Source organism: Crinia signifera, chromosome 8 (assembly GCF_055691185.1).
Source record: "Crinia signifera chromosome 8, ASM5569118v1, whole genome shotgun sequence".
Lineage (NCBI taxonomy): Eukaryota > Metazoa > Chordata > Amphibia > Anura > Myobatrachidae > Crinia > Crinia signifera.
In genome coordinates this window covers 53,695,638-53,708,830 of record NC_139224.1, presented here as the reverse complement: position 1 = coordinate 53,708,830, position 13,193 = coordinate 53,695,638, and the positions used below count along the sequence as shown (strand labels likewise).

General features: G+C 41.0%; 1 protein-coding gene across 4 annotated transcripts in view; it reads left to right on the top strand.

The window, feature by feature from the left end:
- PBRM1 (polybromo 1) overlaps positions 1-13,193 on the top strand; it is a 104,722-nt gene that overhangs the window by 19,456 nt on the left and 72,073 nt on the right. For all 4 annotated transcript variants that reach the window (XM_083156395.1, XM_083156396.1, XM_083156397.1 and 1 more), the window contains exons 5-11: positions 370-510; positions 604-720; positions 2,971-3,039; positions 3,196-3,294; positions 5,948-6,033; positions 6,832-6,923; positions 10,088-10,310. In XM_083156395.1, the coding sequence (XP_083012521.1) occupies positions 370-510; positions 604-720; positions 2,971-3,039; positions 3,196-3,294; positions 5,948-6,033; positions 6,832-6,923; positions 10,088-10,310 (827 nt within the window). The remainder of the gene's footprint in view (positions 1-369; positions 511-603; positions 721-2,970; positions 3,040-3,195; positions 3,295-5,947; positions 6,034-6,831; positions 6,924-10,087; positions 10,311-13,193) is intronic.

The window sequence follows — 13,193 nt, the reverse complement described above, 5'->3', positions numbered from 1 at the left end:
TGAGAATATACAAACTCCGCACAGTTAGGGGATCATGGTGGGTATTGAACCCATGACCTCAGTGCTGTGAGGCAGTAATGCTAACCATTACATCATCTGTACTGTCCATTATAACATAAGTTTAAATCCAATGGCTTTAAATAGAACTAAATTCACTAGAATTCACCATTGAAGAGTACATATATCACACGCATATATTGTGTTTAAAAATAGGATACATTTTAATAAAATATCAGTAAAAAAAAATATTTAAGAATTTATTTAAAAAAAGCATACAATATAGAGACGGTTGCGATGTATATCATTAATAGTATAGGTTTGCACCTGATTTCCTATTGTTGAATTGTTGTTCTTAATTTTACTCAACAGTCTGATACTCCAGAGTACAAAGCTGCATGTAAGTTATGGGATCTGTATCTGCGCACAAAAAATGAGTTTATCCAAAAAGGCGACTGTGAAGATGATGAAGAGGAGGAGGATATACAGGACAGCCCAACGCCAGAAGGAGATGTTAGTTTTTAGTAGTTTATTTTATTTAAATGGATTATGTTTTAATCAAGAAGTGCAATCAAAAGTTTTTGTTAATTTTTTTTTTTTTTTTAGACTTCTCAGAATTATTTAAAGCCAATCTTGGAACAATTACTGGAATCTATAAGCACCGCTACACACCCCAATGGCAGAGTGATCAGTGAGCTCTTTCAGAAAGTTCCTTCTAAAGTGGTACGTTTAAATGTTATGCTGTTTTACATGAAAGATGTGGCTATACCAAGGGGTATCCAACTCCAGTCCTCAAGAGCTACCAACAGTTAACGTTTTCCAGGGTTTCTCATAGAATCACAAGTGGAGTATTTAGCTCAATCTTTGGATCTTTTAAAATGTGTCAATCAGTAATGAGTGCAACTGTGTACCTGTGGGGTGAGCTGAAAAATGTGAACTGTTGGTAGCTCTCGAGGCCTGGAGTTGGCATACCACTGGGCTATACCAATCCAGTTACAAAAGTCACCTTCCGCTATAATAACTCATTTGCAAAGAATAAACCTGAAGCATAATCTGTTAGTATGCCAGGTTTACCAGATCTCCCTGTAATGACCTGATTTTAGAGAGAAGAGTCTTGCCAGAAAACCTGAAAAGTGCTGGAAAATCATCAATATTTACTGTAGGAATTGAGGGCGGGTCAGATGTTTTCATTAGAGATCCGTAGCTTCTTCCCACCCTGTAAATAGACATGTAAGAAGCAAACAAAACATTAGCAGCATACAAAATAAAATACAGAAAAATACATGGAAGTGTGAATGATCAATTGTAGAATGGAGCTAAACTGCAAAGCAGTTAAGAGAATAAAAAAAACACTCAATCCCAAGACACAAAGCGAAGAGGATCAAAAGTAATAGAGATGTTAAATACAAGTCCCACCAAACCGTCACAAATTTATGGTAGGTGTTGTGCAAGGAAACAAATATTTTCATCAGTTGTTAATGAGAAGGCAGCACAATAGGCTTCCATTGTCTATCAATCATACTTTGAGCCAAATTAAAAATATTCCTGGAGAGCTGGTCAGCATTTCTGATGAGGAATTCTAGTGGGCAGCCAAGGCAAATAGTCAGGGGTGCGTTATGCTGTGTACACACTGTGAGATTTGACATTAGATTTGGACTATATAATCAAAATCGCATGCAGACCGCACAGGTTTTTTACCTTGCAATCCTGATGCACACTCCTGTGACAGCACAAATCGAAACTCAAATAGACAGGGCAGCGATGACTATATAGTGCAAATCTAATGGAGATTGTATGAATTGTATGTAAAAAGTACAGAGATAGCAAAGATTGCATAGCACTCGAATCTTAAGTCGAATAGCGAGGTAATCTCACCGTGTGTAGGAACTTCCGATAGAAGACTCGTAACATCATCCTAGTATTGGGCTGTCTTTGGGTATGACCAACCAGATTCAACACTGGTCTGAGGCAGAGCTTGAATATTTTTGTGTGGATCGGCCTGTACCGGGTACCAGCTATAGTAGATCCTATATTCATTCTCCTTAATTGACGTAGAAATGGAGGATTCTCCCACACCACAGACCAGGTGTCATTGGGCTCCCCAGATGTCTTTCCTAAGCTCATGGCCCGGGGTAATTGGTTCTTGGAGTAGGATGCTTTAAAGAACAATAATGACAAGCTTTAAAAGAAGGTTATGGAGACAGAGAAATCTAAAATTTGCTGTAAGATCTAGCAATAAAGTGAGGGTTAAGAAAGCCAATAAAGTCTCGGACAAAATAGCCATTCAATAGATATACAGATATACCAAATTTGCACTGCACAGAACCTAGAGAGGCACAGATTTAAGAATCTAGGTTGTCAGATGGGTTGGGTACAGAATCCCGTATTTATCATGTCGGCAGTCAGAAGACCGATGGCAGCTGGAACCCGGTAGGTAAACTAACCCTCTAACCCAACTTTCTCTACCTGACACTTCACACCCGCAGCCTTACCCTAACTGTCTTCCCCTTTAGTTCCTCACCCTTATCCTCCGAGTGATGGGATGTCAACTACATGCCTATCAGATACTACCCTAATGCCCCCTTAAGAGAGAATGAGGGGAATGCTGAATTGTGCCAGAGAGGAGTAATATGGGAAGGAGAGGAGGTCTTAATGAATGTTACAGCGATCCCAGATAAAACAATGCATTGCTTGGAACGAAATGATTATAGGGAAATGTGTACGCTGCTTATCGGTATTGTTTTGGTCCACAATGCGCTTACATATGGAGAAAAATAGTTAGGAAATATGTTTTTTCTTTATATCTTCATATTTATTCCTATGATGTTGTGGACTAGGTAATATAACTCGAAAAGAAGCAAAATACATTTTTTCTGTTCTTTTCTGTTGGAATCACATTAAATAATGTCAAACTTGTTTGCTTCTAAGTGTTTAATAATAAATTATGTTGGTGTCTTGTTTTGTGTTTTGTAGCATTACCCAGACTACTATGCAATAATAAAAGATCCTATAGACCTGAAGACCATTGCCCAGAGGATTCAGGTATGCAATAGGGGTGTTATGAAGGCACAGCTTTTGGTTTTGCTGTGGATGGTTGGGGGAACATTTGAAATCTCCTGTACTCCATTGATTTGAATATGTTGGTTTTGATGGATTATTATTATTGACGGAGACTGATACTGTTGTTTCAATTTACAGGCGTGTCATTATAAAAGTGTTAATGCAATGGCCAAGGATATTGATCTGCTAGCAAAGAATGCCAAAACCTATAACGAGCCAGGTTCCCAGGTGTTCAAGGTGAGTGAATGATTCCTTCTTTTATTCTGCGTAGGACCAGGACGGACAAGCGCACAGGATAGATGACCATACAAAAGTATTGTATTGTATTTACATATCGGGTGTCACCTGTGTAGAGAGAGACAACCCTTAAAGATCTCAGGGTACGGCCTATGGCATTTTAAATAAGTTAGAAGTACAGTATTGTATGTATCAATAAAAACAATAGATAAAACATTCCGGCTAATTCAGACCTGATCCCAGGGCATTTTTGTTCTTGAAATGGGTGGTATATCGCAGTGTAAAAATAATGCAGCCAGTATTTACCCTGCACAGAAACAAAATAACTCACCCAAATCTAACTGTCTCTACACATGTAACATCTGCCCCACCTGCAGTGCACATGGTTCTGTCCATTTAGAGAACAAATTTGCCCTGCGATCAGCTCTGAATTAGGCCCAATGTGTGTGAATATCTATCTATCTATCTAATTAATGAATTGAATAGATTTTGATGTTTTTTTTTATTTTTTTTTATTTGCCATTACAAAGTGTAGAAGTAACAATTCCCAAATACATCCAATTTGATTTTTTTTTTGTTGTAGGAAATTAAAATGTATATGTAGTATGAATACACTTATAGAAACATTTCAATAAAACATGGGTTAGGTCGACAGGTCGCGAGGTTGACATGGGTTTTTTCACTGTTTTTTTACCTGAATGTCGACACAGTCAACATGGACACAGTTGGCAGTCAACCGGAGCCCCTCGCTTCGCTCGCTATGCTTCGGGCACGGTGCCTCGCTGCGATCGGTACACTGTTTTATTCTCACCCCACGCCCTAGTGGGTGGTAGCGCATGAAATACCGCCTGTCGGCACATGACGGCTAAAAACAGTAAAAACCAACAATAATGTCGACCTAACCCATGTTGACCTAACGCATTTGCCGACCTAGTCCCATGTCGACCTAGAACCCTGTCGACCTAGTTGCCTGTCGACCCAACGGTGTCGACCTAATGACTGTCAACCTAAGTCTGGTCGACAATACAACCGTATCCCGTTGTTTTTTTTTTGTTGTTGTTGTTTTTGCTTATTTTAGCCTAAACCTAAAATTCAACAAAAATTTGTTGAAATTATGGTGTTGTCATGTTAAATTTCAATGTTCTGAACGTGACACTATTTTAACCATGTTGACCTAATTGTATGTCATCATATTGGTAGTCACCTAATGTCCATGTTGACATTCTGTTGCTAGTTCTAGTTGATGAATACCCTAATACCACTTTCACACAGCCTAAACGTTTTTAAAAACGGTATTTAAAACGGGTCTGAGCCTTCACGTTGCAGAAGATTACCGTTTAAGTACCATTCACATCAGTCCACCTGTTTAATCCCCTGAACATTTTTCAAGGCAGCCAGCCTATCACAGGTCTGTAGTCTGTTGTTTTTACTAAATACCATTTCAGAGCCACTCTCACTGCATAAAAAAACAGCTCTGAAACGTGTAGGACTTTGCTTTTTAAACGTTTTGAAATACCGGTTATCTTTAACCGGTAAATGAACTCTGGTGCTTTCCCACTGCAGCCTTAAACGTTTTAAAATGGAAAAAAAATGCAATATACCGTTTAACAAGTGCGCTGTGAAAGAGGTATAAGTAGCATGTAGATGCCTGATGAATTTATTTTCTCACCTATATAGTTGTATTTTATTAGTTTATTTGTGTTTTTTATTTTTATTTTATTGTTATTAGAATGTACAAAATGTAAAATAAAATTATCTAACACCCTAATGTTGCGTCAATAGAATTTGTGGTACTTGTGTATTATCACGGCATCCCATCGCATCGCATACCACTAAATAGGGTATACGATTCGATTTCCGCGTGAAAAAGGCCAAATATACAATTAAATATCGCATTGCATACGATGGCATGTGATTTTTAATTGTAGAAGCACCCTGATCAACACCAACCCGAAGCCATGTGAGCGCAGCGAGCCCGCAAGGGGCGGCGGTACGCGTCCTACGACCTTTTCATACCCCCACCATCCACGTCGGAGTGGAGTTGATTTTAGATAGTGTGGCGAGCACAGCAAGCCACCGAGCCCGAAGCGCGGCGAGTGCAGCGGAATACATGTAACGTAATTGGTGTTTGGAACCTCCAGGGGACTGTTCATACATTCCCAATTATGTTGGCTTTCATAGTCTCATATCTTCTGTCTCCTACAAGCAGGGAATTCATAATAGTTTGATTTCCCCTTTAATATCGTGATCATAGCATTATATTTTGATAGTGAATATCAAATGTCAAATCTTTGTTTTTTAAGGGAACCTACAAAGAAGTGTTCCTCTTTGGAAACAATGGTAATGGGTAGCTTCAGGCATTAGAGTATTATTGGGGTGTCTTTTTTAATATGAAGCTGTCAGGGGTACCCTTTTTTAAAGAAAATTATCTACAATTTAAATCACCTTTGGTAATTGTTTAATGTAATACTTTTTGATCAACAAACATTCTGGGAATGTATATATGTGACTTTTCTTCCTATTCTTTTATTGATATTAAATTAAATTGGTATAAAAAGCATGTGCATATTAACATTAGATTATCCTACTAGGTTTTCTTTGAAGTTGTGTATTTGTACATTTTCTCATGAATATTAAATCTGTTTTTTTATAGGATGCCAATACAATAAAGAAACTGTTTGCACTTAAAAAGTCAGAAATAGACTTTACAGAACTTTCCAAGACAAATAACCGTACTAGGTAAGAAAGGACTCCAAATTCTAATATGATTCCTGCAGCACATTCTCACTGCACTGCCGAGAAACTTACTTTGACATAATCAAGCTGTCTGCTTTAAGTACAGCCAATAATGACACAGAATAAAGAACAGTTTTTTATATATATATATTTTTTAAAATGTTATGTTTTTGTTAATTATTGGTTTTATGTCAGTATTTAATTTTTTTTTTACAAATTAGGTACATGTTTAGTTATTCTGAATGGGTGATCATGATATTTGTATGTACACATTGTGGTAGAATACAGTAGTGTTTCTTCTTGGGCGCCGCTGCACGGGGGCTGCGTAAGGGGGTCGGACCGAGCCCACCGACGTCACTGTTTTGGGCACTCCCGGGCCGCCGACATCACAAAAGGGGCGTACCCGGGCTGCACCGTGATGAAAAGTGGCAGGCCCGGCTGCCGGCATCACTGAAGGGGGCGGACCCGGCCACCCGGAAGGCTGTACACTGCCAGGGAAGCGCCAGGCATCGCTATCTACAGCGGCGCCGGGCTTTCCCAGTCGCAACAGAGGGGACAGAGGCAGGCTGTTTTTTAGCGGGGCGCTTCCCCGGCAGTGTATTTTGCCCTTTTATAAACAGCCTAGCGGGAACACTTATACAGTATTCCAACATCCTCCTATTATTTGTGCACCTCTGTTGGGAATTACTAAATACCTTTGTTCCATCTGCAATTGGCATCCATTGTCCCCTTAGGTTGTACTTGGTAGGTAGGATATTTTAGAAGATATGAACAGAAATGCAGCATGTCTTATTATTTCAGGAACAAACGACCAGCACAAGGGGATAGACTGTCTGCTATCACTATGGCATTGCAATATGGCTCAGAGAGCGAGGAGGATGCTTCTCTTAATGGTAAGATCTGAGTAGAGATGGTCTCTTAAAGCACCTAGATTAGTAACAAACCACAATATCGCAGTTTTTGCTTTGAATAGATAATGTCATGTTCAATATGTCTTCTGTAATCCTAAATATTCCCATCACCAAACGTCTGACTCAATAAAACTTTTAAAGTTGTGTGTTTATATATTGTGTAAGAAAAAGCATAGCATGGTTCATAGCCAGATATTATGTAATATTAGATAACCTAGTTCTCCTTTATTTAGTCTCTTGCCTTGTATTTAGGTAATTCTGTACTATTGGTCATTCAGGGTATGGTCTTGCTTACTTGCATCACACCAGTTAGTACTTTACGTGGAGTGTATAGTAATTTAGATCTCAATACAGAGGTTTTTCCTATAATTGGGTACACCGTAGACGATTGGCAAATTTTTACCTTCGCCCCCGGCCATTGTCGATTTTCGGTACTTACCAGCCAATGTAATGAACTACAAAATGACATCTCATTCCATCCTTTATTACATGCAGATCTGATGATACAATGAACGTCGCGTGTGATCACGCAATAATGCCTACACACTAGGCGATATAGACAATATGTTGTTCCAGTTTGTCTGAAAATGACAAATCATCCAATATATCATACTATATGGTTTATATATACACGCTTGGTCCTTAGAACCCCAAAAAGTTCAGATTAAGGGGGGTATTCAAACCCTGACGCTATTTTCGAGAGGGGAAATAACAGCGACTGCCTATTCAATGCTGTTGTTTCTGACAGCATTGAAAAGGCAGATCGACAGAACTGACCCGAATTTAAAAGCAGTCAGGCCTGTTTTGCAAAAAACGTCCGTGGATTCTCTAGATCACGGACGGATCTTGACAATCCACGGGCGTTTTGGCCAATCAGCAGATGGGACATTGAATCCCACCTGCTGATAAACTGACAAGCTTTCTGAAAACGGGAGCCGGGATTGAATACCCCCTATAGGTTAAAATGTGACAGTTGGTGATGCACAGTGTAACTGCCCGGTGACCTAAAAAACGTGAATTGTTGGGGTCCTGAGGAATGAGTTTAGCAACCAGTAATTTACAGGATTTACTAAGATGGGATGTGTACCCATTCGATCCCATTCACAGCTGGGATGCGCACATTAGCGTATTTACAAATCACAACATGCGGCTGAATCGCCGCATTTATAAACGAGTCATGGCTGAATGTATGAATGAGTGGACCATCGATAAAACTTGACTGCATTTCTTCATAGACCTAAATAGGATCTGCAAATTTACGGCCATTCGTATGAGCGAATTTGTCCGCAAATTCAACTAGAAATATGAATGGCAAATACGGCACCTTTTCCATTTGTGTTTGCTGAATGGTGCACAGATCAGTCAGATCCATGCCTACGTCTATGTATAAAAATAAAGGGTTTAAAAAGAAAAAAACAAAAATGGTTTTGGGTCCTCCCTCTGAGACCGGTTCTGCTTTCAAAAATATGGGGACAAAAAACATAGGTAATCCAACAGTCAGTAGTGTAATGCCACAGCTGGGGGACACTTTTATATAGGTCCCTCGGTCATCATATTATGCCAACTGATCATCCCAATAAGGGGGTCCCCCAAAGGCCACGCAAGGCCAGGGTTTATCCCTGGCATCCCTAGGCAGTGGGTGCCGGGTTGTTAGTAGTTTAAGTGTAAACATTTTTGGTACTTTTTTTAGTTTCACGGTGGCAGCATGGCCGCGCACTACTTACGGGTTCGGCGCTTGCCAAACTTTCTAAAATAATCTAAATAAGCTCCATGCCAGCGTGGATAGTTCATACCCCCACTATCCATGTTGGCACGGAGTTGATTTTTGATAGTGTGGTGAGCCACCGACCCCATAGCGTATGAAACTACAAGTCCCAGTGGTCCCTTTAATGCCCCGTATTCTGGTACTTGTGGTTATCCAAGTACCCGTATGTGGAGGAGGCTTGCTTGTTATTTTGGCTTGCCCTTTATTTGGGAGGTCCCCACTCCCACAGGGACACCGGCTAGGGCTGCCCAGTTGGGTGGATTATGTGACAGCCGGGGGACCTATATGTGTCCCCCGAGTGTGGCATTAGCCTTCTAACTGTTGGAACCTGGTGCTGGTTACAAAAATACGGAGACCCTACTTTTGTCCCCAGGTTCATTGGACCACGATTGTGAATTTGTTTGCACAATATATATATATGTTCAAACAAATTCAGACCGTTCGATATCCAGGTCTAGGCAGTCTTTTTTATTTTCAAAACTTGAATCTCGTTCTTTCTAAATGTTTCTTTTTTTACGCAATTAGTTTTTATGGAACTTCTGTTAGTTGGGTGCCCACTGTACTGAGGACGCTCATACCCCCACTATCCATGTCCACGTGGAGTTGATTTTATATAGTGTGGCGAGCGGAGCGGGAAAACGCAGCAAATAGCTTAGTGGGCGCCCAACTAACATATAAGTACCGTTTTTATTAAGATAGAACAACAAACATACATTGCGATGTATACAAATCCATAGGGACAACAAAGAATGTGGAGATTGTCAAGTCGAAATACATATGTAATCCCTACTAGGAAAGACAGTGGAATGCCTTTTATACACATCACAGAATTATATAGAAACATCTTTTTTGTTGTAATTACAATACACAAAAAATATAGATTGTAGCAGGGTGAGGTAAAGAAGAGTGAAAGGGATAGGATAAGTATAGATCTGAAAGGTGAGGAAAGAGGGATAGGGTCATTCAGTCAGTAATTCTTAGGGTTGCGGGGTAAGTGAGGGGGTAGCGATGTATGAGGCATAGTCAGAACTTTCTTTAAACTGCAACCATGGGTACCACATTTTGTGGCAAAGGTATTAGAGGGTAATTTGGAGGAAGCCGTGAGGTCCTCCATGAGCATATAGTGATCAATTCTTAGGAACCAATGGGAGATTGGAGGGCGTGTTTGGGATCTTCAGAAACAAGGTATATCCGCTCTTGCGGCATTCATTAAGTGTCGAAGTAAGGATTTCTTAAATTTAGAAATTCTAAATGTTACTTATTATGTAGACCATTGGCAGCATAAACAGTTAACGCCAAAATAAAGCATAACCGTTTATTAAAAGTCTTATTTCTACAGTAGCAGAGTGTGATTCAGTGTCTTTTATGCTTGTTTCTGTAGCAACAACATCTATCCGCTTTGAAGAAGGAGAGTCGGAAGGTGAAAGCATTACTTCTTTCATGGACATATCTAGCCCATTATATCAGCTTTATGAGACCGTCCGATCTTGTCGCAATAACCAGGGCCAGCTGATTGCAGAACCCTTCTTCCACCTCCCATCAAAGAAGAAATATCCAGATTATTACCAGCAAATCAAGAACCCTGTCTCCCTGCAGCAGATAAGGTAAACTGAATATATACCTTGTGATAAATCGAAAACTACCATGTGGTCTGTTTAAATTAAGATGGAATGCACATTCCTAGTTACCTTGTACTAAACAAGTGTCAGCACTCACTTTTTCATTTTTAACGCAGGCTAAAAAATGCTGTTTGAATAAAAGTTGTGGAACACTTCTAAATATCTGGCTTAACATGTCTGTGTATGGGCAACAATATAACCTCTACTGTAAATGACCTGTAATTTCCCCGATTGGTTTAAAAGCTTGTTGCCTGCAGCTTACAGCCTCTATTCAGCAATGTGATTGGTAAACTACAAAAAATGGGACTCTGGCTGTACAATTTTCAGTCTCCATCACCAACTTCTGTGTTGTCAGGGCCTGGCTCAGAGATTTATGCAGTAAGCACAGACGCAGCTGCTGTACGAATCTTATGCTAATGCTAATTCGTGGGTTTCCTCCGGGTACTCCGGTTTCCTCCCACTATCTAAAAACATACGGGTAGGCTAATTGGCTCCCAATAAATTAACCCTAGAATGTCTGTGTGTGCGTTTACATGTGGTAGGGAATATAGATTGTAAATATTCTCTGTAAAGCGCTGCGGAATATGTGTGCGCTATATAAGAAACTGTTAATAAATAAATAGATGCCTCCTGTATGCTTGTGATCTGCTGCTGAAGACATAGCAGTCTGCATGACTATCGCCCACGGCACAATCTCTGGTTACTCAGGATGGCTGGGAAGTTACCCTGCAGAGACCAGTAAATCTGTGTCTTAAGATTCAGACACTGGTCTCTGCACTCCCACAAAAGATGAGGCGTTTCACTGTTTTGTGAAATGCTTTCCACTGCCAACCCTTACCCTCCCCCACATGGCGGCAGCCTGCCAGTCTTTCAGCTTAGCAGGCACTGGATCTGATGGTGCAGGACCTATTGTGCCCTTGAGTAATACGGGTCCTGTGCACACCCAGTTCAGCTGTCATCACAGATGTACCTAAACCATCATTTGTGTACATCTCACAGTTAGCCCCTCTAATCCTGGGTACACACCAGCACGATGCAGCTCATGAGCGGGTCGTTAGAGGAACGTACGACCCGATCGCGATCTGTCGGAGCCTACAACCCGCTCAGGAACTACATTTAATGTGATCGTGATCTGATCAGGACCTGCACCCACTTCAATGGTTGTTTCTAAGATTCTACCTGCTGCAGGTAGGATTTCAGAAAAGACCTACCGACCCGCAGGGACGCGCATCGGATCGGGATTGCATCAGAACGGCAGTGAAATGGCCCAAAACATGGCCAATTTACATACAATTGGTCAAGATTGTATCTAAATTGGTTAATTTTAGGCCAAATGGACCTGTTGTGTACCCCACATTAGTTTTTCCTATTCGTCTTGAGCATTAAAGGACATGAAGTACAGCTGTATGTGATGGCAAGGATCCTTGGAAAAGGCTAAATAATACCTGAAATGTGATGTTGTCATTAGCTTGACATTAATTCCATGATGTTGACCTTTAGTATGTCAGCATTGTTAGACTTTGATGGGCAACTTGTTGCCATTGTCAGGCTATCATCATGTAAAATCACGACATTATCTGAATGCAGACGTTAGGATTAGGCTGTGGTATTGGGAGCATTAGAAACTAGGTGAAGGTTAATGTTAAACTACAAGTCGGTAAATCTGCGATTTGGGGAAACTGCTGGCAATATGCAGGACCCATTATGAATGTGCGCAGAACATATCCTGCTCATGCAGCAGCTCCTGCTAATGCACAGCCGCCCCACCATCAGATCAGGCCCACTATACCAAAGAGCCAGGGGCTTTACAGTCCAAGTGCTACATTAGGTCAACCCATGAAAGGAGGGAAATTATTTCCAATGTTCATTAAAAGCCTCACAGCCCACACCAGAGCCCGCTTGGCATCAAGGTTTAACCCAGTCAGTACAGGGTCTGGTTCAGGTGTCTGATTCCATTCAACAGATTCTGGGACTGTCTAACCTATCGTAAGATGCTAAGACTCCCAGTTGGAGGTATCCTTAGCTAAAGACACTTGGTTTGAGGCCCAGGTGGATGACATGTCCACTAGCTTGGAGGATTATGTGACCCTAGATAGAGTGGATGCCCTAAATCCTAAGTTCAGTGCTGGTTAAGGACGCAGATGCTCCTCCTCCCTCAGAGGTCCCTCTTTTTAAATACAAAAAAGATCTGCAATTGACTGATCTTTTTGGTGAGGTATAGAAACACCCAAATTAGACATTTCTAGTGACCAAGCATATTACTTTCTTCTATCATTTGGCAGAGGATAGGAAGCCCTGGGAATTACCTCCTTCTGTGGATGCACATACTGAATCACTTGGTTTGTTAAATCCACCACCCTGCCTATTACAGATGTGACTTCCCTCAAAGACCCCGTGGATAAGAAACTGGAACAGTTCCATTTTCATCTATGTAGGATCCGTTATACTACGGCCTGCTTATGCGGCTGCGAGGGGATCCTTTCCAACTTTCTTCTGGGCTAATGCACTCTTAGAAGGTCTGCGGTCAGGGACCAACCACTCTGACCTTGAGTCCCTTATAGATAACATCAAAGAATCCAGTACGTACCTCAGTGAGGCAGCCATAGATTTGTGGGTGTTAGCCTCTAAGATATGGTCTTCCTCAGTAGCTGCACGCAGAGCCTTGTGGCTTCGCTCCTGGAAGGCTGATTATGAATATAAGCAAGCCTTGGAAGCTCTCCTATTCTTGAGTGCTCTGCTCTTTGGTCCGGAACTCTGCGCAGTACCATGACTCTTGGGTATTAGCAATCGTGTCAGAAGGGTAATCCCTTTCCTTTTAGAAGCACCCCCCAACACAATTTTTCACCATCAGTCTGCTAGCATATGCCA